The sequence below is a fragment of the Coregonus clupeaformis genome, chromosome 19, assembly GCF_020615455.1.
Source record: "Coregonus clupeaformis isolate EN_2021a chromosome 19, ASM2061545v1, whole genome shotgun sequence".
Classification (NCBI taxonomy): Eukaryota; Metazoa; Chordata; class Actinopteri; order Salmoniformes; family Salmonidae; genus Coregonus; species Coregonus clupeaformis.
Genome location: NC_059210.1, coordinates 26,397,591 through 26,424,079, shown reverse-complemented (window position 1 = coordinate 26,424,079; position 26,489 = coordinate 26,397,591). Strand labels below are relative to the sequence as shown.

General features: G+C 47.1%; 1 protein-coding gene across 10 annotated transcripts in view; it reads left to right on the top strand.

The window, feature by feature from the left end:
• Nucleotides 1-26,489, top strand: part of LOC121531762 (A-kinase anchor protein 13-like) — a 117,382-nt gene that overhangs the window by 37,678 nt on the left and 53,215 nt on the right. For 8 of the 10 annotated variants that reach the window (XM_045227152.1, XM_045227149.1, XM_045227148.1 and 5 more), the window contains exons 3-8: nt 2,077-2,230; nt 13,194-13,493; nt 17,807-17,993; nt 22,511-22,706; nt 22,809-22,877; nt 23,038-25,333. In XM_045227152.1, the coding sequence (XP_045083087.1) occupies nt 2,077-2,230; nt 13,194-13,493; nt 17,807-17,993; nt 22,511-22,706; nt 22,809-22,877; nt 23,038-25,333 (3,202 nt within the window). The remainder of the gene's footprint in view (nt 1-2,076; nt 2,231-13,193; nt 13,494-17,806; nt 17,994-22,510; nt 22,707-22,808; nt 22,878-23,037; nt 25,334-26,489) is intronic. The other 2 variants (XM_041837195.2, XM_045227150.1) reach the window with 2 other exon arrangements.

Sequence of the window (26,489 nt, the reverse complement as noted above, 5' to 3'; positions counted from 1 at the left end):
TGAGAGACAGGCCCAATCGCCCAACATCAGTGCCTGACCTCACTAATGTTCTTGTTGCTGAATGGAAGTCCCCGCAGCAATGTTGCAACATCTAGTGGAAGGCCTTCCCAGAAGAGTGGAGGCTGTTATAGCATCAAAGGGGGGACCAACTCCATTAATGCCCATGGTTTTGGAATGAGATGTTTTACGAGCAGGTGTTCACATACTTTTGGTCATGTAGTGTATACAGGATGAACCATAGGGTTTTCTGTCCTCAGGCAGTTGGTTCTAAGCACAGCTGTATGTTAAACAGTGCTAGCATACACAGTGCGAGAGCTTTCCCTTTGGTTCTAAGCAAATGTTACAGTAAGTGCAGCAGTGTTAGCCTATATGGTGAGAGAGCCTTTCATACTATATTCCCCTGTATTGTGCCTCTCCTCCTCTAACCGCTTGTCATCAGCCACAGAGAGAACAGCTGACTGGCATTCAGCACTAAAGGATGTGGCTTTTGCAGTCTGTCCAAAGTCAACAGTCATGTCCGCATACGCCCACTGCACGTCACTGAACACCCACTATACTAAGCTAGCTAGTTAGCCGCTACAAAGGCTACAATTGGTAGCTCCGAACCATGAAAACATGTTTTACATTAGGCCTATGTTTCCACTGTTTGAAAAAGACCGTAAGTGGACACGTTGCTTGTATTTGGGAATTGCTTGTGCGTGTGACTGAGTAAGCTATGCATTCTTCTTACCCATGACATCTACGTTTTCCACATGCATTTTCTACCTTCGGTGTTTATTTTTGTATGAAGAGATCCTGTCACTGAAGGAGAGAGATGGGTTATTTGGACTAGTCAGCACCTATCTGTCCCCCTACCTGTTATTCCTGCTGCTTGTGATAAGGTGGCTATGACGTGGAGCTGTGAGGAAAACAACAGAGGGCAGGCAGACAGCTCCAACAGAGCAGTGCTTTGGACCGGCCCACGGTTAACCTAGAAATAAGGGCAGTCATGACAGGAAACATAGTCGTCCTCCAATCTTACCTCCTTCCTCTCAGGCTGAGGCTCTTGCTATGTGTCACACTGGACCTGAGGCTGTCACACTGGACCATGCGCTGGGTAAAGCGGAGTGACAGGTAGTCCTGCGTTTACACTGGGTCCCTAAATATAACAGACCTGTCTGAGAACTGCACATAGCCTTGGTTTGAAAAGAAAATGTAACTCCAGGCTGGGCTCTTAGTATAAAGAGGTCTTTTAAAATTATAATTCATTATAACACACACAGATGCAAGAAGGCATGCACACACACACACACACACACACACACTCTTGCAATACACTGTAATTAAATAAGGCGGGGTAATTATTGTTTTAGCAGGGTTTGTTTTTATGTATTCAGTAGAGTATTCCAGGAGAGTATTCCACCCTACATTATGGGTTGATAGTGCTATAATAAAACACAGCCTCTTCCTACCGTAATAGACAGGTGTTTATACCTGCCCGTGGGTGTTTTTGTTGTCCTATATTTCTGTTTTGGTTTCTCCTCTGGTTTAGAATAGGGATGGGGGGGAATCAATACAGTAGAGTATCGCAATATAATCTTTGCCGATTTTAGATCGATACTGTGACTCCAAGTATCGATTTGTAAAAATACAAATAATTGTTTTCGTTAGGTAGCTAACGTTAGCTAGCGCTAGTCGATTATTCTCCATCTTCTTTTTAAATGTTTTAAAGAGTGTGCCAACATGTTTTGAGCACTTTTATCTCCAAAAACGAATTTCCCCATGTTCTCTCTTGTCTCTCTGCTGCAGACATACACAGAGCAATATGTTTGGAACATCAAAACGCAATAAAATTGCAGTATCGAATCGCAATACATATCGAATCGCAATACATATCGTATCGGCACCTAAGTATCGTGATAATATCGTATCTTGAGGTCCCTGGCATTTCCCAGTCCTAGTTTAGAGAGGAGGTCATTTTCTTTGCCACTCTGCTGCAAGCTCTGACAATGTAAGCTAAGTTAAACCTATGTAAATCAAACTATGTGGATAAAATGTGTAGTATAACTGTTTTTCTATGTGTCTGTCTGTTTCCAGGGTGAGTGTCTTCTGACGGTGCAGCTGGGTGATGAAGATCATTGGGAGGATGAGGAGGATGTGGAGTTCTACCTGCTGTTTGCTGGTACCAACCAGAGGCACCTGACCAGCACCTTGAGGATCAGCCATGTCACCCTGCAGGCTGTGTGCCCAGGTAAGTCGGACAATGCACCACAGGCCATATAGGTCACAACATTCCATTGAACAGGCCAATGGAAAGTACAGTAGCACTGCCACACTGCAGGTCGCCTGTCTTCACTTAGAGTCATATTGTATCCATTGGAACACTGTACACCACACATGGGTACTCAAGCTCACACAATCCCGAACATCCCCAGCCGAATGACATACCACTATACCACCATACCACCAGGAGTCTTGGGAATAAGAAAGGCATTTCTTGAAGTGTTCCAGATTGAAACTAGACTAATAATTCACTCCGAGACAGTCAAACACACACTGCACTTATGGCTAGAGAGCAGATCAGAGCACAACCTCTAATTGCTGTTGATGTTCGAGACATTCCATCTTAATGTAACGGATGTCGGAAGTGGAGGAAAACCTGACAAGGCTTTAGAAAAGTAAACACAGATATATTCAGCTCCTGAAAGCCTTGCCCCGAGCGTGTGTGTGGGGTGCGTGCATGCATATTTACCCTATGTACATTTATTTATTTATTTATAGGGGACAATGCACATTAATCAACATCAGTATTACAATAATGCAACATCCATGTAAATGTGCCGGGGTTAGCCAAAAGCTCATTTGCACCCGTAGTCCCAGGGCAAGTAAAGGCAATTATACAGCCACAATACAAATACACACTAAAACAATACAAAATACAAATACATTACATCCAATAATATAACAACAACAACTTATTCGTAATAAAAACACTGTTGTCTTATATATGAGGAACCACAGATAACTCATGTGCACAGGTTTGGATAGATTTGAGCCATGTTTTCAATTTAAATTTAAAAGTACAATAATCAGTGCAGCTTTTCAAGTCCATGGGCATTACATTCCAGTGTATTGTAGCTCTAACAGAGAAGGCCAATTGACCGAATTTGCTGTTTTCACGACTCCCTCCGAAGCTGCCACCTCTCCTTGTTCGGGCAGGCTTCGGCATTCGTCGTCACCGGCCTTCTAGCCACCGCCGCTCCTCATCTCATCATTCCATTTGTTTTGTCTTGTTTATTACACACACCTGGTTCATATCTCCTCATCAGTACCTGTATAAGTGTTCCCTCTGCCCCCTTGTCTTTGTGTGTGATTGTCTATTGTGGAGGATAGTGAAGCTCGGTGGAGCTCGGTGTATTTTGTATCGCCGGGATATTTCCCCGTGTGCCTTGTATTAACCAGTGCGCCTGTTTTGACGCATTACTGCATAACTCTGTAATTGCGGAATAAAGCCTGTTATTCTGTGATTTACCCTGCGCCTGACTCCTTGGACATCACCTCATCACAGCTGGGTCGAAAAGGGACAACGCAATCCCCTCTAGTTACTGCCCTTGTTATCTTGCAGGTGCTTTCCTTGAGCATGATATGCCGGCATAGGGGTGGAGGGGCAAGACAATGCAGGATCTTAAAGACAAGGCTTGCATCTACATACTGCTTAAAGCTATCCAGACTGAATACATTATGTTTGTGAATGATGTGACAATGGTGGTAACTGTTTGGTTTCTCTTAAGTGTTTGTTTGTAGAGTGATTCAATTGGTTTCAGAATAGTAGGTCCTGCTTGTGACCAGCATGTGAGGCAATATCTCAGATGTGAGAAGATCGTAGTATGCTAGCATATATAGTTTGGTGGCTCCAGAGGAAGGTAAGGTCTTATAAACCTAAAGTTGGATAATCCAAACTTGACCGTGTTTACCACCTTCTTCACATGTTTCTTAAATTTCAAGTTGGAGTCCAAAATGATGCAGAGATACCTGAAGTTAGACACAACTTTCAGATTCTCCCCATTAACAAGAACAGCTCGTTAGGAAGAATTAATGGATTTTTTAGAGAAGTACATACAAACAGTCTTGTCGATATTTAAATGCAAACAAGAAATAGTTATCCTTTTAGAAACGTGTACCATAGCTTCATTAAACTTGTTAACAACTTGTTGTCTGTTTTTTGAGTGTATATACAAGACTGTATCGTCTGCATACATCTGCATGTTAACTTGTGGGCAAGCAAGTGGGAGATCATTTATATAGATGGTAAACAGAAGTGGGCCTAATATTGACCCTTGTGGGACCCCAATGTTACAGTAAAGAGAGTAACTGAGTGTCCCCCCTTTGACTTCTGTTTGTCAGATAGGAATACTGTCAGGACCCGGTGCGCGAAACAGTCACTAATAATTGTCAGAACCCAGAAGATGAGGCAGACACAGCAGTACTAGAGATGGTGGTTTAATAAAGAACAAAATCCTCAGGCAAAGAAACTGAATCCACAATGTCCAAAAATAAAGCCAAGAGGCACAAAGAGGAAAACCTCCAAAAACAAAGAAACTCCACAAAGTGGTAAACAATCCCACCAGAGAAATATCCATATAACACAAGGCTTGGGCTGGGGCTGGGTGCTAACTTACAAACACTGAGCAAGGAACTGAGGAACACACAGGGTTTAAATACTAACAAGGGAATGACCTACAGGTGCAAACAATAATTAGATCAAGAAAAAACAAAAGGTACAAAAAAGGTGCAATGGGGACATCTAGTGACCAAAACCCGAACAGTCATGGCCAAAACCTGACAGAATCCCCCCTCCTAGGAACGGCTCCTGACGTTCCTACCAGCCTTCTCAGGGTGGAGGGCCCTGAACTGACGAATGAGGTCAGGGTCCAGTATGTCCTTGGCAGGAACCCAGGAGCGCTCCTCGGGACCGTAGCCTTCCCAGTCCACCAGATACTGCCAGGACCGCTGCACCCGGCGGGAATCCAGTATCCGGTGGACGGTATAAGCCGACTGGCCACCGATGACCCGGGGCGGAGGGGGAGGTCTGCCTGCCGGAATAAGGGGAGAAAAAACAACAGGTTTTAATAAAGAAATGTGAAATGTTGGATTGATCTTAAGGGATCTGGGTAAGTGCAGGCGAAAAGTAACGGGATTGACTCTCCTGGCAATCTTAAAGGGACCGATGAACCTCTGGGACAGCTTGCGAGACTCCACCCGTAGCGGTAGGTTCTTAGTTGAGAGCCATACTCTCTGGCCGGGGGTACAGGGTAGGACCGGGACGGCGACCTCTGTTGGCTTGTCGTTGGTACTGCTGAGAGGAACGCAGAAGATTAAGACGTGCCTTCTTCCACGTAAGCCGACAGCGTCTGATGAACCTCGAGGCTGAAGGCACTCTGACTTCTGCCTCCTGGTCCGGGAACAATAGAGGTGCATAGCCAAACTGACACTCATGCGGGGACATACCAGTGGAGGAGGAGCACAAGGTGTTGTGCGCGTACTCGGCCCAAACAATGAAGGATGACCAAGTGGACGGGTTGTTGGAAACCATGCATCTGAGGGTGGTTTCCAGCTCCTGATTCATCCTCTCAGTTTGGCCATTGGACTCGGATGGTACCCGGAAGATAAACTGGCCGTGGCCCCTATGAGTTGGCAGAAGGCCTTCCAAAACCTTGAGGCGAACTGGGGACCTCTGTCGGAAACCATATCTTGCGGGATCCCAAAGACTCGGAACACATGGTTAATCACCAACTCAGCTGTTTCCTTGGCAGAAGGTAATTTGGTCAAAGGAACAAACCTGGCCGCCTTAGAAAACCTGTCGATGATGACTAGGATCGTAGTATTACCATGGGACGGAGGAAGGCCAGTAATAAAGTCCAATGAGATATGGGACCAGGGTCGGTGGGGAATAGATAGAGGGTGAAGGAGTCCTTGAGGGCGAAGGTGAGAAGATTTGCCCTGACAGCACACGGAACAGGCCTTGATGAAAGTGGCAATGTCTTCCTTCATGGTGGGCCACCAGAACTTACGCTGGATGAACTCCAAGGTGCGGCCTATGCCCGGGTGACAGGTGAGGCGAGAGGAGTGCCCCCCACCGAAGGACTTGGGACCTTGCTGCCTTGGGAACAAACAACCGATTAGCAGGACCTCCACCAGGGCCCGGTTCGATGGCTTGAGCTTGTTTCACGGTATCCTCCACTTGCCACGAGATCGGAGCCACGATCTTAGCGGCCGGAAGGACAGTCATGTCAGTATCTTCTCGAATGGCAGGAGAGTAGATTCGTGATAAGGCGTCCGGTTTGAGATTCTTCGACCCGGGTCTATAGGTGAGGATAAACTGAAATCGGCTGAAGAAAAGAGACCATCGAGCCTGTCTGGCGTTCAACCGCTTCGCCTGCTGGATATACTCCAGATTCTTGTGGTCCGTAAGCACTTGAAACGGTTGAGAAGCCCCCTCGAGCCAGTGTCTCCATTCCTTCAATGCCATCTTAACCGCTAGGAGTTCACGGTCCCCCACATCGTAATTCCTCTCGGCCGGGGTAAGCCGGTGAGAGAAGAAGGCGCAAGGATGAAGCTTCTTGTCTTCACCCCTCTGAGACAGGACAGCTCCAACCCCAACCTCTGATGCGTCTACCTCCACCACAAAAGGTTCCTCCGCCGTTGGTAGTGTCAGGATGGGAGCAGAGAGGATGCGCTGCTTGAGTCCTTGGAAGGCCGTCTCAGCTTCTCTTCCCCACAGAAACCTTGTGTTGCCACCCTTGGTTACCGCCGAGAGAGGGGCTGCCACCGAGCTGAAGTTCTTGATGAACTTGCGGTAAAAGTTGGTGAAGCCCAGGAAACGTTGAACTTCCTTAACGGACTTGGGGGTGGGCCAATCCGCTACCGCCTCTACCTTCTTGGGGTCCATCTGGACTCGTCCGGGTTCCACTATAAATCCCAGGAATTGTACTCGAGAGGAATGGAATTCACACTTCTCCGGCTTAACGTACAAATGGCTGTCTAGGAGGCGTTTGAGCACTTGTCTGACATGCTTAGTGTGTTCTTGAAGGGAGCTCGAAAAGATGAGGATGTCATCCAAGTACACAAACACGAAGATGTTAAGCATATCCCTAAGCACATCGTTTATGAGCGCTTGGAACACAGCCGGAGCGTTGGTCAGGCCGAAGGGCATCACCGAGTATTCGTAGTGACCAGTAGGCGTGTTGAAAGCGGTCTTCCACTCGTCCCCGGGTTTGATCCGCACCAGATGGTATGCGTTCCGCAGGTCAAGCTTAGTGAAGACAACTGCTTCCTGGAGCAGCTCAAAGGCTGTGGCCATAAGAGGTAGCGGGTAGCGGTTACGGACGGTTATGGCATTGAGTCCCCGGTAGTCGATGCAAGGTCGTAATCCGCCGTCTTTCTTGGCCACAAAGAAAAACCCTGCTCCCCGCCGGCGAGGTAGATGGACGCATGAGGCCTGCTGTCAGAGCGTCCTTGATGTAGGTATCCATAGCAGCTCGTTCGGGAGGAGAAAGGGAAAAGATCCGACCCCTGGGAGGGCAGGTCCCCTGGCAACAGGTCGATGGTGCAATCGTAAGGTCTATGGGGTGGTAGTTTGGTGGCCCTCTGTTTGCTAAATACCAGTTTGAGGTCATGGTAACACTCGGGAACTCGGGACAAGTCGATGGATTCTAGAGACTCGGAAGGAGAACTCTGGGAACTCGGGAAGATACAAGTGGCTTGGCACGTGGGACCCCACTGCTTGATAGTGCCCACAGACCAGTCGATGTGAGGGTTATGGCTGTGAAGCCAGGGATAGCCAAGGACGAGAGGAAACTCGGAACAGGCGATCAGATGAAAGTTCATCACTTCCTTGTGTTGGGAAACTGAAAGTCGTAAGGGGGTAGTGGCACGAGTGACAAGTCCAGATCCCAAAGGACTTCTATCCAACGTAGTAACCCTTATGGGGTCACTTAGAGGTTCAGAAGGAACGCCATTCTCCTTCGCCCAGATCCCATCCATGAAGTTACCTGCGGCTCCAGAGTCTACCAAGGCTTGAAGAGAAACCTCGTGGTCGTCCCAGGAAAGGGTAACAGGAATGAGCAGGCGGGAGTTGGATAGATGGGAGGAGGTTATGTCTCCCGTTACAGTCCTCCCAGGCCTGCACGGGAGAGTGCGTTTCCCTGGAGCCCGGGACACGTGGAGCGGAAATGGCCCGGTTTGCCGCAATATAGACAGCATTGCTCCCTCATTCGGCGATCTCTCTCAGCCTGGGAGATGCGTCCAACCTGCATGGGTTCTGGTGGAGCCAGCGAGGATAAAGGTGGAGACTCGGAGTTGGAACCGATAGGAACTAGGGTGAGCGGTCTATGGTTTTGTTCTCTCTCTCTCAGACGCTGGTCTATGCGTGAAGCCAACTTGATAAGGGACTCGAGGTTGTCCGGTGGTTCCCGAGTGGCCAGTTCATCTTGGATGGTGTCAGAAAGGCCCTTCAAAAAACACACTGTGAGCGCCTCGTCGTTCCAGCCACTTGCTGCTGCCACAGTGCGGAACTGGATGGCATAGTCCGTCACGCTGCGCCGACCTTGGCGGAGAATCAGGAGCTGTTTGGCTGAGTCAGGGCCGTTGGTAGGACCTTGAAACACTCGCTTGAATTCTTCAGCAAAGGTAGAGTAGCTGGCACAGCAGGGACTTTGGGCATCCCACACCGCAGTAGCCCAGGCTAGAGCCTTTTCCGACAGCAGGGTGATGATATATGCTATCTTGGACCGGTCGGTGGGAAACGACGATGGTTGCAGCTCAAAGGAGAGAGAACATTGGGTGAAAAACCCCTTACAAACACTTGGGTCCCCTGAGAACCGTTGAGGAGGCGGCAGACGAGGTTCCGCCAGGGGATTAACTGCCAGGAGCCCTTGAATCGGATGAACTGGAGCAGAAGCGGTTGCCGGGGAAAGTCGATCCGAAATCTGCTTTATGGAAGTCAGCATCTCTGACAGAAGTTGAGAATGTCTAGCCATTAAGGCCTCTTGCTGAACCAGAGCAGCTTCGTGGCGTTGGACAGTCCCCTCCTGGTGGGACAGCATGGAAAAAAAATCCTGGGTACTGGCTGCCTCTGGGTTCATAATAATGGCTCAGTGTTTCTGTCAGGACCCGGTGCGCGAAACAGTCACTAATAATTGTCAGAACCCAGAAGATGAGGCAGACACAGCAGTACTAGAGATGGTGGTTTAATAAAGAACAAAATCCTCAGGCAAAGAAACTGAATCCACAATGTCCAAAAATAAAGCCAAGAGGCACAAAGAGGAAAACCTCCAAAAACAAAGAAACTCCACAAAGTGGTAAACAATCCCACCAGAGAAATATCCATATAACACAAGGCTTGGGCTGGGGCTGGGTGCTAACTTACAAACACTGAGCAAGGAACTGAGGAACACACAGGGTTTAAATACTAACAAGGGAATGACCTACAGGTGCAAACAATAATTAGATCAAGAAAAAACAAAAGGTACAAAAAAGGTGCAATGGGGACATCTAGTGACCAAAACCCGAACAGTCATGGCCAAAACCTGACAAATACATCCAACTAATGGCTTCAGTGGACACATTAAGGGAGGATAGTTTGGATAGGAGGACCTCATGATTCACAGTATCAAAGGCCTTTTTAAGATCCAAAAAGACTGTGCCGACTTCACCACCTATATCCACTCCAGAAAATAGCAATTGGCTGTTTCGGTAGAATGGTTAGTTCTACAGTTCCTTACACTCCTTTCCCTTAGTATTAAACAGAATGGTATTACTCAATCCTAATCTCTGAGATCATTTCCCCCTAGTAGTAAATACAACATAGCCTAATAAATACCTCCACTAGCCTAGCTATCATCAGTCAGCCTTACAGTGTGTGTCCGCGTGTTTGGCCAATCCAGTAAGCCATTTTCCCCCAATATCGGGATACTGTATGTAGCCTATATACGGTACTGTACGTCCCTGCTGTTGCAGTGCTAAATTAGTTAGAACTGGATGTGCTGCAGACTGTTTAAAGTATTCCCTCTGTGTTTTAGTGGCTTTATGAGCATGTCATCTACATAATATGAAATTACCTCACAGCGTGGCTATGGTACATTTCTTCCTCCTGTGGAAAGAGCACAGCAACAGCAACCGTGTCTTTGACTTATTGATATACACAAAACTCAGTGCGGTGCCGGACAATTAGGGAAGACACGGTGTGAAAGTGAAAAAAAAAAACGTCTGTGTGTTTTGCCAGATAGAGGGCTAGTTGGCGGAGAGAGTCCTAGTGAGGCCGGAGGAGGAGCAGAGCGGGGTGGAAGATTCCAGTGGAATGGCTCTAGCTGCGTCCCAAATGGCACCCTATTCTCTACTTACAGTAGTGCACTACTTTAGACCACGGCCCATAGGGCTCTGGTCAAAAGTATAGGCACTATGGTGCTGTTTGGGACTCACAATCTGACTGCAACACATGCCACTGTGCAGCAGCAGCTCCTTGGCACGGCCTGTGTAATCAATCCAGTGTAAGAACACTTAAAGGATTTTGGCCGGTGCATTAAGACCTCCAAATGGACGTGGTGAAGAGCTTCAGAAAGCTCTGTTATCCCCCTCAGGTGCACTTCTGTCTCCCTCACAAAGCTCTGCCACCGCCGGTGGTCCCGGCTCTTGTTATAGTGAAACCGATGGTTGCTAGGACGTTTTTATCAACAGGAATTAAACATTGACATTTTTTACCCCACGGGACAGTCAGACGAGAGATGGGTTTCAAACAACATTCTGGTGCTGGACAGTCCTACTGGTTGTGTGTGTGCATGTGTTAACCAAGTATTTTATAGTTACACGAACACACACACACACACACACTCAAACACACACACACACATACACACACGTGCACACACCACTCTTCATGGGCAAATAGAGACATTGTATGTGGATTTCCAGCTAATGATGTGTGCTTTTTGCTTCCACTGAAATGGGACGAGCCTCTTGGCAGCTGACACAGGAATGTCATCTTTGTTTATGACTGCTTCTCTTCTAGATGTATGCCTCTCTCCCAGTCATGGAAATAAATTGTTATAATGTGAGAACTTTGCTCAATAATTATATCTGTCTCAGTCTGGCCGTTGGTAATAAACCATGTTTTCATCCACAGGGTGTTTATGTCTAGGCAGCCTTACCAGAAGAAGTCCTAGATATATTTTTGTCCAACAGAAAAGTTATTTTTATATTTAACCCGGCTTCAGTTATAACCCTGATCACCATGCATGGTCCGTGTAAAAACATGGCTGACATGTGGCATATGGATGATGGCATGATGTCTGCCCCATCTCTGATTTATCTGTGTTTGTGTTGTGTGTATGGACGTCAGCAGAGCCATGAATAGGAGTAGGTGGGCCTCCTGAATGTTTGCGTGCTGTCACCTCTGTCCCCTCACTCCTATGTCATGACTAATATGAGCTCTCAAAAACATATGGCTCTCACATGGCCTTTTGCTGTGGAGTCCATTCATTTTCAGTACAGGGAGGAACATAGTAAAGAACAGTACAGTACACCATGTCACTAGGCCATGTTTTTAACCCTTTACATTGGTGGGAATTGGCCTATATGGATAGGGCTACATGGAAATGTTTCTTACAGAAGAAATATGAAAAGCGTATGCATAACCATGGTAGCAATTGTAAGGGAACAGTTTGTAGCTTATGGGAAAATAATTAGACAAAAGTTGATGACACAACAGTTCACCTGACACAAGACTGAATCCAAATGTTAAACTATTGGTTTTATGTGTATTTTACATTTACTGTACGTTTCGCCGCAATCTGAAAATACTCTGGATACATTCAGTAACATAAGAATATTCCTGGAAAATGTGGGGTAGGTGCAACATAAGACAAAAAAATGATAAGGGTTTGAGTGAGATGACTAACTGGTGTCACCGAGTGGCCACAGAGGCACACATCTCTCCAAATTGTGCACAGTTCCTAAATAATTTCAATGCACTTTTATGACTCAAAGTAGAGTCTTCAACTACAGTATAAGGTGCTTTTCTTTTGAGCGCTCCTAGCTGTGCTACTGAGGAACTAGAGCAAGCACACTGTTTTTGTTTGGAACACAACCCTGCATCACACAATTACTGTTGTTGTTTACGCAATCCAAAAACGGCCCATTATAAATGTTCTATTGCCAACATGACTAGCTAAGTTAAAGCTATGCTTTCACAGGGCAATTCAGAGGAACAGATCGTAATTTTAGTGCGCATAGAAAGGAGTCGTGTGCATTCGGGTGCGTGTTCCACGTAAAATGTTTTTCACAATAGACAAACAGGTTCAACTTCTTGTTGCGTGTGGTGCTTAAGTTCAGAACGGCTGTCAGTCAAAACCCATACAAAACCCATACTGTGAAGCGCAGAGCCACAACTCTGACGTCATTAATAGCATGTTACTGTACAGCCACTGTGCTCCAATTTAGCGCTTGTCAGTGCTGAAATCTGCCATATTCAAGCAGTATATAGGTGTGACAGTAAAGGGCGACACTTTTCATAGATGCTAATAGGTTTTGATGGTCATTTCCCCTGTTTGCGACACCTGTAGCTAATGGATATTCCTCTGATTGTGAGAATAGCATATTTAACAGTTGGTTCACAGGTCTCTTCTATAATACATATTTAAATATAATTAAAATGGTCTGTTTAAAGGTCCACTGGGATGGAGGGTAGATTAAAGTGTGTCCACTCTGAAACCTGTTGACACCAGCCAAGTTATTTGGGCAAGCTATGTGGTATTTCTCCTACTCTGTCACTTCTACCCGTATTATCTGACGAGAGACTTAAACGCTGAATGTTTCCTTTTCATTTCTCTGTTGTTTTTAAAACTATTCACTGTCAAAGAGTGTTTCATGTTTGGATCTTGCGCATCTTAGCAACCAAAGAGGTCACAGATATCTCAAGCCAGCATTGCAGCAGGACAGTGGAGCTTTAACCTATTTTCTTTTGTTCTTTTTTTCTAGGCTCAACTGAGCTGTATAGGCCGATACACACTATAAACTCACACTGTAAAGTATTTTACCATGTCTGAAGCATGTGTATGTACAGTAACAGACAGGTTGTATTAACCCATTGTGCTCCCTCCTCAGCCCATGCTTGTATGTAAAAAGTATACTAACCCCCTTCTCCTCCTTCTCTTTCCCAGCCCACGACTGCTCTGAATCGGTGCAGGTCACGCTGTGCTCGGCGCGGCCGGGCGGCTCCGTGGATCCCGTGGCTGAAGAGCGCTTCCAGTTCGTCCAGGACCTGGCCTTCGACATGGCCCAGTTCCTGGTGAGCGCTGCGGGGCAGGCCGACGGTCTGGAGGGGGCACTGCTGCTGGACGAGTGCCAGATCCCTCTGCAGGAGTGTGAGCGGCTGGACGACAGCCTCTCCCTGGCCCTTAGACACCTGGTCCTGCCCCAGGGGTGGAGCGTCCTGGGTACCAACGTGGGCACACCACCAGGTAAGTTTGGGCGTCACTATGCACCTATTTTTTAATGCTTCTCACGGTATGGTCTGCTTTATTCCCTCTTAATGTGCCTGTAGATTTCATACAGTATGTGCTGCTGTGTTCGGTTCACGCCTCAGTAAGGTAATTAAGTAGACTGAGGAACATTTTGTTCCTTCCTCCATGAGCTGAGAGATGATTTGGCCGGGGTCCCGTTCTGCTGAATGAGTAGTGGAGCGCGCCCACCAGGTGGTTCACTAATGATACTCCAGCTCTGCCTCCCGGGCATTAACATCTGCTCCAGCCACTCACGGCCTCCGGAGAAAGAGCCGGTCGTGCTAACGACCAATCAGAGGTCACTTTGTTGCCTTGTGTTTTTTTGGGGGGCTCTGACATTTCAATCTGACTGCAGTGATTCTGTTAATTGGCACACAGGGACAGGGACAGTGAGAGGAGTGAGAGTCTGACCGGAGAGGTCTGCCCTAGTGAGGCGAGGAAGGGCTCTATCTGAGAGAGGGAGGTTGCCATCATGCCCCTGGGATAGCTCCAATCCTCCACTCCTGATGTTCTTGGCTCGGCTCTCCGGCTGAGTTTAGATCCACTTTATTTCCTCCTCTGTGTTTCTGTTTTCTGCTCCTATTGGGTCGTCATAATAAGTCAGGAACGCAATGTCAGATATGCTAAAAACAAACATTCCCACCCAATGAAGAAGTGGGCAGTAACCCACAGTGTTTATATGGCCTATTAACCAGAGCCTGGGACTTGTACTGGAGCTCAAAGGGGATTGTTGGGATAAATGTCGGGGCTCTGGTCACAGCTGACTGATGCTTGTTTCATTTGGAGCCTGTACGCCTGCTCTTGTCAGTAGAGTGTTAGTGTGCTCTCTCCTTTCTTTCTCTCTCTCTCTCACTCTCTCTCTCTCTCTCGCTCTCTCGCTCTCTCTCTCGCTCTCGCTCTCTCTGTACCAGGAATTAAAGACTGTATGAATTAAGTTTGCAGGAGAGGTCATGAACCCACTTGAGGCAGACCAGACAGACAGGCAGCCCATTCAGCCACTTGTAAGATCGGTTGGAAGTTATGCCCCTATAGAGCCATATAATAGTACAGGACCCATATGTCATCATGAAAACTATAGGCTCCTGCTGGTAATTTGGAATACCAAATTGAAGAAAACAGATTTGAACAAGACATTTCTGTTTTTCTTGAAGCATTGTTTTCACTAGACCTTTCTTTATACCACCGCTTAGCAATTATAATCCATCATCTATAGTTGATTAAGAATGTAAATTCCAGGCTGATTTGATAGTTACAGCAATACTAAATAAGGTCATATGAAGGACTGTTCAGTCCTTTTTGCCTCAGGTCCCCTTTGAGTAGTCTGTTGTTGAAACATATGGTCTCATTCCAACTCACAGAAATCTATAGCCTGCATGCTTTTTATGCATTTCTGTATCTAGGCGTCTACTGTCTTTGTATTTTGCTTTGACTGATGACAGATTGTCATACTAACAGAATGTGTTTAGCGCTTTAATGTTAGTTACACATCGTGCATTCTGTCAGAATGTGGAGGATGGAGGCCATGCTGTGCCACTGACGGCTGTTATGGCGAGCAGATGTCCTGTTGTGTTGTTACCATGTGCCTCTGTCAGGGATAGATAAGAGGAGCACAAAAACGCTGAGAGCTTAAAGACTGAGAGTGCCCCTCCCCCAGCCTTTTTTTAAAATCCTATCAGCCTCTCAAAGGACTACTTTATCTTGCCCTCTCAGTGAAAGATATATCCTATTAAACCTTTTGGGATCTGTAGTATCTGAATGACGTCTGTCCTTTTTGCTCAGGGATTGAGCTTGTAAGAGCTCAGTGATTTGGCAGAGACATCTGCACAGCAACAATATACAGAACTAGCCAACAATGTACAGAACTAGCCAACAATGTACAGAACTAGCCAACAATGTACAGAACTAGCCAACAATGTACAGAACTAGCCAACAATGTACAGAACTAGCCAACAATGTACAGAACTAGCCAACAATGTACAGAACTAGCCAACAATGTACAGAACTAGCCAACAATGTACAGAACTAGCCAACAATGTACAGAACTAGCCAACAATGTACAGAACTAGCCAACAATGTACAGAACTAGCCAACAATGTACAGAACTAGCCAACAATGTACAGAACTAGCCAACAATGTACAGAACTAGCCAACAATGTACAGAACTAGCCAACAATGTACAGAACTAGCCAACAATGTACAGAACTAGCCAACAATGTACAGAACTAGCCAACAATGTACAGAACTAGCCAACAATGTACAGAACTAGCCAACAATGTACAGAACTAGCCAACAATGTATGGTGAGCTAGAAACACCTGTCAGATTGACTAGTTTATATCCTTCAATTGGTTCTGGGCCTGGCACTCAGATGAAAGCACTGCAGTCCTTTATGAGGTCGGACAGGTGACTCTGCCTATTTCCCCTGTGCCTCGCATCTCCTCCGGTTCCACTGTTACCTTCCCTGATAATATTCATGATTCCAAAACTCCCTGATGTTTAAAAAAAAATTGGAAAAAAAAGGGGGGGGGACGGAAGGTTCGTTTAGAATAGATTATCCTGCAGCCAGGTTAGGAAAAATTAAATTCCTCTCCCCAAGCTGCCGGTTGAGTGGGCCAGCTGTGTAATGCCTTCTCCAGCCCTGGCATTTCCTGAAGCTGGTCCCGGGTACCTGGCCGACGGGCGTGAGCCCTGGAACTAGTGGGCCTTAGGTCCAGAGGCTCTCTCTCTCTACTGGCTCTGCTGGCACTGCCCGGCCCCAGCACCCGGCCCCAGCCAACAACTCATTCTGGTTGAAATAAAGCACAGAGGGCCATTATTATCATGAAAAATGCAGTAAAACTCCTAAAAGCATATTTTATCCCTTGTCACATGGGCTGCCAACGCTCTAAGTGCCAACAGAGGATCTGCTAGCATTCCATCGCGTCGCGCAGCAGTTATGCTGAGGGTTTGTGGGAGAGAAGCAGCCATGAGAATCCAGCGCTGGTGGAAAATCTGATTTGTTAGGGTCTCTCCCTACTCCTGTAAGTGGTTGTTGGAGTGAATGCGCTGAGTCCTACCATAGAATGGGGCTCACATAGAGGAAATGGCGGTCCATGCTCATATTGTCTCCGTGTTTCTACAAATCAGATGCACTAAACTGAGTCTAGTAGAGGTCAGCATTGGATAGTTTCCCATCAATGTTACAGACCAGCTAACCTGCCATTGTATGTACGTTTGTATTGTATTGAGTATGTCTGTCAGTGTGATACAATAGAGTATGTGTTTCTTGTTTTAGTTCCTTTTTCTCTGACAGCATTTCACAGGAAAATGAGACAATAACACCTTCTACTCTGGTCTGCTCTGGTGTGCAGCAGTCATTCAAATATCTGCTTCAAACATAGACTTCTGGTGTCAGACCTGGTGCAAACTGTGTTAAATTAGCACCCTCAGCCCCGCTATGACCTAATCCCCATCTCCTCAATACCGGATGACGTTTCTAGTAGGACTCCTTTTTGTGCAACACCTCTTTATGTGGGGGCTCCAAATTGGTTTGTTGAATTCCCAGTGGGCTGTTGAAACCAGGGCAGTCTCTTTCCCAGCCTCTCATTAACCACAGTAGAACAATCCTCCCACTGTGTGTCCTCATACTGCTGCGATGGTAATGGCGACCGCCCGGCCCGGTCGACAAGGCTCTCTACTCTCAGAATAGAGCCTTCTGTAACATTGCAGATAATCTCCTGATACAGCATTGAGAGTAGTGGGGAGTTGGGAGAAAGTCTCCATAAGACTTTATTACCCTCACTGAAATGAGACTGTAGCTGTGTGGTTTGTAATTAAAGACACACCTCCATGTCAGGCCTTCCTGGTGGTTCACTGTGTATTGAAGCAGAGGATCAGCAGTCTGACCAGTAGGAGGAGTGAGAGGGAAATAGGGGGCGGGGTTATTAGACACATGACTCAGACAGGACGGTGGGTCACACAGGTTAGGAGGGCGGGACTCTTCAGGCTTATAGCAAAGGTGGGAGGGGTTAGGGAGAGTGGAGAGAGGGAAGCACCCGTGCATGCCTGCAAATGCACTTAGGGATTTACATATGAACATTCTGTACTGTAAAACAGGTTACTGATCACACAGTAACAGAGTAAACATGTCGGCTATTAAGCAGAAGTTGAATTGTTGTTGGATGCCTGCTGGCAGGAGATCGTTGCTTGTGTGTTGTGTTCTAGTTAGAGGACTGTAACTGTTGACCGTCGCTGAGCCCAGTGTAAATCTCCCTCCCTGTCTGTCGTGTCCAGCTGAGCCTGGTCCACACGAGACCCTCCTGCACTTTGCGGCTCGGCGCGGGCTGCGGAAGGTGGCCTTGTTCCTGCTCCAGCAGCCAGGAGGCAGAGAGGCTCTCAGACTGCCCAATAAGCAGGGATCTACACCAGTCAGCGTGGCAGAGAAGAGGGGCCACGACCAGCTACATCAGCTCTTCACTGAGTAAGTACTCAACTGGATCACATACTACAGTCGTGGTCAAAAGTTTTGAGAATGACACAAGTATTGGTCTTCACAAAGTTCGCTGCTTCAGTGTTATGAGATATTTTTGTCAGATGCTACTATGGTATACTGAAGTATAATTACAAGCATTCCATAAGTGTCAAAGGCTTTTATTGACAATTACATTAAGTTTATGCAAAGAGTCAATATTTGCAGTGTTGACCCTTCTTTTTCAAGACCTCTGCAATCCGCCCTGGCATGCTGTCAATTAACGTCTGGGCCACATCCTGACTGATGGCAGCCCATTCTTGCATAATCAATGCTTGGAGTTTGTCAGAATTTGTGGGTTTTTGTTTGTCCACCCGCCTCTTGAGGATTGACCACAAGTTCTCAATGGGATTAAGGTCTGGGGAGTTTCCTGACCATCATCCAAAATGTCAATGTTTTGTTCCCCGAGCCACTTAGTTATCACTTTTGCCTTATGGCAAGGTGCTCCATCATGCTGGAAAAGGCATTGTACATCACCAAACTGTTCTTGGATGGTTGGGAGAAGTTGCTCTTGGAGGATGTGTTGGTACCATTCTTTATTCATGGCTGTGTTCTTAGGCAAAATTGTGAGTGAGCCCACTCCCTTGGCTGAGAAGCAACCCCACACATGAATGGTCTCAGGATGCTTTACTGTTGGCATGACACAGGACTGATGGTAGCGCTCACCTTGTCTTCTCCGTACAAGCTTTTTTCCGGATGCCCCAAACAATCGGAAAGGGGATTCATCAGAGAAAATGACTTTACCCCAGTCCTCAGCAGTCCAATCCCTGTACCTTTTGCAGAATATCAGTCTGTCCCTGATGTTTTTCCTAGAGAGAAGTGGCTTCTTTGCTGCCCTTCTTGACACCAGGCCATCCTCCAAAAGTATTTGCCTCACAGCAGGCAGATGCACTCACACCTGCCTGCTGCCATTCCTGAGCAAGCTCTGCACTGGTGGTGCCCCGCTCCCGCAGCTGAATCAACTTTAGGAGACGGTCCTGGCGCTTGCTGGACTTTCTTGGGCGCCCTGACGCCTTCTTCACAACAATTGAATCTCTCTCCTTGAAGTTCTTGATGATCCGATAAATGGTTGGTTAAGGTGCAATCTTGCTAGCAGCAATATCCTTGCCTGTGAAGCCTTTTTTGTGCAAAGCAATGATGACGGCATGTGTTTCCTTGCAGGTTACTATGGTTATCAGAGGAAGAACAATGATTTCAAGCACCACCCTCCTTTTAAAGCTTCCAGTCTGTTATTCTAACCCAGTCAGCATGACAGAGTGATCTCCAGCCTTGTCCTCGTCAACACTCTCACCTGTGTTAACGAGAGAATCACTGACATGATGGCAGCTGGTCCTTTTGTGGCAGGGCTGAAATGCAGTGGAAATATTTTTGGGGGATTAAGTTCATTTTCATGGCAAAGAGGGACTTTGCAATTAATTGCAATTCATCTAATCACTCTTCATGACATTCTGGAGTATGTGCAAATTGCCATCATCAAAACTGAGGCAGCAGACTTTGTGAAAATTAGGATTTGTGTCATTCTCAAAACTTTTGACCACGACTGTACATACTGCACACAGGGCCTAAATAGGAATAACCTTTACTACAGTAGTAATAACCTTCAGATACATGATTAATATGTTTATATAGGAGTAAGCTAGCTAGCCAGCCGTTTCTACCATCTCTGGGACGTGTTAAGAAAAGCAGAACTTGTTAAAGAAACAGTGTCTAAATAATATATTCTGCTGTTTTCAGAGTCTTATCTGTGAATGAAATGCACAACACTCTCCACAGCATTTATTTGCTGTCAACATCGTCACATCTTTAGGTAGCTCTTCATCACCCTTTTTTTAACACGTACCCTTGCATTCCTACAGAGGAATAGGCAAGAATTTCTAGCTAGCTCATTAGGATTTGGAATCCAAACCAACGAGAGGTGTCTTTATGTAACCATAGGAATGGGAACAGCTCTGGTTAGTTAGGAGCTAGGGATGTTGAAATGTGTTTGGAGTGTTAGGGGAACACAGAGACAGACCAAGGACAAACTCAGCAGCTTCGCTCTGGTCTGCTGCTGTCATCACAGAAATCAGAGTCCAATGTTATATGCACTTTGTTAAGTACGTAAAGTCAGACCAGTATGGGGTCGTATTTGTGGGACAAAATCACAAAATGTACCTACCTGGTGCCTCATGATGACATCAATTTGAGTTTTTTATATTTGTACTGTTTTAGAATTAGGAGGGGATGTTAACGTGCTAGATGACAGATCGCATACTAGATTTTGGTTTCAAAACTAGACCAATGTTAACTCAGCAGTCCCACTTGTAGGTTACATCCCCCAAACACAGATGACAGTTTTACCACTGAAAAAGTCATAGTGCGAATGGCGGGAAACAGTGGTTTCACTGACCTACTAGACAAACTGCATTTAGAGTTTATCTAGTAGAGATAATTTGCTCCCAGCCACAACCTCCACCACCAGCACTTCACCAAACCAGTTTGCTTACCTGTTCCATCAGTGTCGTCAGTGACACAGTGGTGATCTGGTCTCCAGCTGAGCGCATACGAGTGACCTCATTACAGAGTTCACCAGAGGTCACTTATCTCTCTCTATGACATTGAGGTTCAGATGTCACCCAGTCCCAGACAGGGACATGCTATCCTGGACCTGCGTGGACCAGTAGTGACCGGGTCACAGAGACACTCTCAGGCCCCAACACTGCATGGTGTTTCTTAGTCTGCGTCACACAGACTGCTTTGCTGTCCCCTGGGTCACCGGATCCCGGGTCTATGTCGGCCCAGGTTTGGTGGAGGTGGTGAAACCTGATCACCGTACCGTAGGAGAGAGAGAGAACAGATCTGGTGGGAGCTTCTCGGAGTCACTGTGTATGTTACAGAGGAGAACAAAGCAACTGTTTTTACTATATCTATCCTTACCTACTCTTCCTGCACTTCCTCATCTGAATGTAACTGTTACAGCAGTCACATAGACACCAACCCATGTTCATCTCTCTGATGTTGTTTGGTGTAGTTGGGGAGGCTGTTGTTTGGTGTAGTTTCGGGAGTGCTGTGGAAAGAGTCCTGAAATTAGTTAAGCTGGGAGTGGAGAGATTGAGTCACCTGGCTTCTGACGTTAAATGCTCTGGGACAGGATTAGTTCAGTTCAGGGAGAGCCTGCTGTTATTTGGCACAGGAGAACAGTTAGGTGTCATGGCTGAATCCCAACAGCATAGTTGTGTACATTCCACCCGATGGCTGTAGGAATAAGTTGGTTAGGTCATATATCATTAATAAAGGAACAAAAGCCCCAACATTTATAGTATAGTTATCTTCATGGCCACTGTGTGTTGTTAAAAGCGCTCCCCTGGCTGCTGAGATAGAGGCTGGGTCCTGGGTGCATTCAGGTTCCCAACTCAGGTCCCACAACGTGGCTCTGTTCTGTTCTTCCACTGCGCCACGTCCTGCCTTTCATTCCCCAGTGAATGATGTTAGGGGGTTGCCATGGATACCCATTCAGCCCTGTGCTGGCACTGAGCGCCAAGAGGCAGGTGAGAACATCCCCTGATCTCATCGCTCCTGCAGAACAGGATTGAAATACTATTTGAAATATTTAGGTTTTTGCTCTAGCCTGCCTGGAGTGGCATATGGGGCAGGGTTTGCAGTTTTGGGACTATTCTATTGGTCCATTAAGCCAGGCAAGCTCAATCAAACACGGAAAAAGTATTGGAAATGATTTCAAATAGTATTTGAACCTAGGGCTGCACTCCTGTCGCAGGGGCTGCATGGGGCTGGGGCTAGAGGGGGATGATCTTACTCATCCCATCCATTTACTGAATGACTCCCTCCTGCCCTTTGTTTCCAAAGCCCTGTTTCGATCATATTGTTTTGGTTTTGTGTCTCGCTCACCGGAGTTTACCAGTGGTGACATCATCACCCCTGAGTCGATTAGAGTCAGTTCTAGTCATTGTGAGAGAGTAGAACAGATTACTCATACCAGGCAGAGAGAGACCCACACCCAGAGCCAGCGCGACAGGACAATACACGACTAAAATCCCTCCTAGGATTTAGCCATTACAAGAGGCATTTAGAATAGAACCATGCAGGAAACGTAATTTTAGCATGGCCATGTTTGTTCTCTTTTCTTCGTTTTCTGTTCTTCTTTGTTACTTGTTACTTGTAACTGGTTTCATGTGGAGGAGATTAGAAAGGGAGAAGTGGTGTTTACTTTTTCAATTCCACTGATATCATAGAATAATTAATTAAAACCAGTTATCTGATTGAGATAGAAGTAGCAATGAAGCTGACCAGTTTGGTGGTGAGGTTGGCGGTGGAAAGGTGAAAGGTTTGTCTCCAGTGCTTACCCTGGGAATTAACCTGTGGGTCACACTAGCTGATATATTATGGGCGTAGGTAGTGCTCAATGCTGAGTCAGTGCTGAGTGCTTTGGCTTCCTCCGCTCTGATAAGGTATGTTCTGTTTGTGTTGAGCAGGGTTGAGACCTTGCCGGAGACCCGGATAAAGGCAGAGGAGAGGCAGTGTTACCCAGGAGGCCGAGCGCTGCAGCACCACCCCAGACTGAACACCTACACCCTGACGGTGGACACGGTGCCAGGGAAACCTCCGCCCAGCCTGCAGGGAGAGGTGGAGAAGATACGGAAACTCATCCGCTCACACAGAGACAACAAGGTGAGCTATAGAACTCGGCATTTAACTCTGTCTGCTTTCAACTCTGTCTGCTGTCTCATTTTGTTGCTTTAAACCATGACTTACTTGCCGTATTCCTTACAGCTCCTAGTGCAGCAAAGAGCTCATACAGTAAGTCATCTCAAAACCCAGAATCAAATATCCTGGCCTATTGTAAGTTACCTGTGGGTTTTGTTTGCTCTGAAAGTTTTGTGCACGTCTTATCTCGACTAGAAGTGAACATCTGTCTGTGTAATGTGTGATATATTATGTGTGTAATTGATGTTTAATTTATGGGACAATAATGAACACTGCATTTCTGTTTGTATTGTAGGGAGATCATGTGTTCCAGCAGCAGTCACCAGACGAACTAAACACTACAGCAGCATCCAGTGACATCAGCAACACATCAGCGCACACAGCTTTACACCCACAACACAGCCATGGCCACCTCGCGGGAGGGGCGTTACCTTGTCCAAACGGCCAGCCAGAGGAAGGGGAGGCGGGCCCTGCTCAGGCAGCAGTAAAGGACTCTGTGAAGGCGCCAGATAAAAGAAGTGAAGCTGCAGTACAGCGGCGGAAGAGGGAGGGCGAGACACCAGCTTTCAGCGTACCTTCCTGTGGAAACCAGCAGGAGGAAGCTGATAGAGAGAGGACAGGCGTAACCACTGCCAGGCAGAGCAGCAAGGCAGGGCGCCGTAAAAGGAACAAGGAAGAGAGAGAGAAGAGGAGAGCAGAGACTGAGACGGGCGATAAGGCTGCTGCTTCTCCGACGACGGTTACGCCAGCCATGGGCCACGCACAGTCCCAGGAACACCCGGAACACACGGAACACACGGAAGCCAAGCATTGGCCCCTGAAGACTGGGGAGGGGAGTACAGGCAACAGCAGTAGCAGCTGTGGGGACACGAGGGCTCAGAAGACTATGGAAGGGCAGGGGGAGCCTGACAACATCGAGGAGATGGATTCTAGAGCAGCCTGGGCTCAGATAGTGGCTGGGGCTCCTTTGGAGAATGGACAGCACGACGGACATAGCGGCGGCGAGGTGGAGGTGGAGTACGCGGAGGCCGCCTCTGAATGTACTCTGCAGACAATGACAGGAGCTGTGAGATGCCATCAGACACAGGCACAGGCTGCACAGTCAGAAGACGCCGTACAAAGACAGGAAATCACCACAGCAGTGACACGTTATTCTGAGAAGCACGAGTGGGCCAATAACAGCAGCCAGATCCGGCGGTCTGAGACTGAGAGAGGTGGTGATTGTGGCGGAAAGAGTGAGGAAGGAAACCCCAGCCAACAGACCAATGGTAGCACTGAGTCAGCCAGAAGCAGAAGTGGAGAGACTGACACAAACAGCATGAAGCAGAGCCCCAGTATGGCGGAGGGAGAAAGCGAGAGCAGCCGTTCACACGGACCCAGTAGCGTTACAGCACCAGAGCCCAGTGAGCAGGTCCTGGATCAGCCAGCGGAGGGCACAGTGGAGGTAGTGGTACCCCCACCACAGAATAATCAGGACGGCGCCCACAGCCAGGGCCACGAGGCTGGGCAGGAATGTGAGGAACAGGCGTCCACTGAGGATGGAGAGAGATCGAGCATAGAGAAGTGGACCATGGGGCCACAGCACTCTGATGATGTCACAGACCACACACCCTCTCGTCAGGAGGGAGAACTCGTTCAGTTGGATAGTTGCTCCGCGGACAAACTGTCTGAAGAGGGGACAGTCACAGGAGAGGAGACCCCTATAAAGAAGAAGGTGTCTGTACAGTGGGCATCATTAGAAGAGGTAGACTCTCTGCCGTGTAGGGAGGAGATAGCAGCCACAGCTGTAGCAGTGGTGGCCATAGCAGTAGCAGCTGCTGTAGCAAACATAGAACAATGCAACTCCAACTCAATGCTGGAGGCAAGCCAGTTACAGGAGGCTGTTGACGGCGAGAGTGAGCATCAGACTGGACCCAAAGACACTGCACAAAGGTCAGGGGTCACTGTGTCTGAGGCCACTGAGACGCTTACCTCAGACGGGGATCCTACTGTCTCACCTTGTGAGGGGGATGTGATGGACAAGAACCCCTCAAAGGGAGAGGATGAGCCTCATCTTTTACAAGGAGAGGAGAGCAGTGACCTGTCCAAAGCCAGACCTGGGAATGAAAATGAAGTGGAGGCCAGACTAGCAGGCCTGAGTCTGACCAAGGGAGAGAGTGTAGCAGTCAGCAGAGAGTGTGGAGACTCCCACCCTCAGATAGACATGTTGTTACATGACGAAAGGGCTGTGGACAGACAGAGTGATGAGGTCATCACATCCTCCTCCACTATCTCCCCAGAGAGATCCTCAGAGCTGACACATCAGGAGGCTATTCCAGAGAGCCCGGCCACACCTGTACATTTACATACGGCCAGTGACTCGGACAGTGGTACGGCCCAGAGTTCGGAGCTGACTTCCCCCTCTGAGCTAGACAGTGGAACAGGCCTCGGTGAGGAGAAGCACAGCTCCTCAGTGAAAGTAGACAGTGGATTGTCCTTGGGCCTGCAGTCCTCAGACACGCTGGCCAGTCTGGATGGAGTGAGTGAGAGAACGCTGGATACTAAAGTGGAGAGTTCTGAAGCTTTAAGACCACTTGACAAGTCTGTGAAAGGTAAGGCCACACAATGATAAAACAATGGTAACTGCTTATGGCCCTTCTATATCTTGATGTTGCTATGCTATTGCTTTGCTTACTTACCTATGGATTAATTAATCTAGATGAATAAGAAGAAACCATTTAATTGAAACATTTCAATCAAGGGGTCATAAGTAAGCATTTCACAGGAAGGTCTATACAGTGGGGAAAAAAAGTATTTAGTCAGCCACCAATTGTGCAAGTTCTCCCACTTAAAAAGATGAGAGAGGCCTGTAATTTTCATCATAGGTACACGTCAACTATGACAGACAAATTGAGAAAAAAAAATCCAGAAAATCCCATTGTAGGATTTTTAATGAATTTATTTGCAAATTATGGTGGAAAATAAGTATTTGGTCACCTACAAACAAGCAAGATTTCTGGCTCTCACAGACCTGTAACTTCTTCTTTAAGAGGCTCCTCTGTCCTCCACTCGTTACCTGTATTAATGGCACCTGTTTGAACTTGTTATCAGTATAAAAGACACCTGTCCACAACCTCAAACGGTCACACTCCAAACTTCACAATGGCCAAGACCAAAGAGCTGTCAAAGGACACCAAAAACAAAATTGTAGACCTGCACCAGGCTGGGAAGACTGAATCTGCAATAGGTAAGCAGCTTGGTTTGAAGAAATCAACTGTGAAAGCAATTATTAGGAAATGGAAGACATACAAGACCACTGATAATCTCCCTCGATCTGGGGCTCCACGCAAGATCTCACCCCGTGGGGTCAAAATGATCACAAGAACGGTGAGCAAAAATCCCAGAACCACACGGGGGACCTAGTGAATGACCTGCTGAGAGCTGGGACCAAAGTAACAAAGCCAACCATCAGTAACACACTACGCCGCCAGGGACTCAAATCCTGCAGTGCGAGACGTGTCCCCCTGCTTAAGCCAGTACATGTCCAGGCCCGTCTGAAGTGCATTTGGATGATCCAGAAGAGGATTGGGAGAATGTCATATGGTCAGATGAAACCAAAATATAACTTTTTGGTAAAAACTCAACTCGTCATGTTTGGAGGACAAAGAATGCTGAGTTGCATCCAAAGAACACCATACCTACTGTGAAGCATGGGGTTGGAAACATCATGCTTTGGGGCTGTTTTTCTGCAAAGGGACCAGGACGACT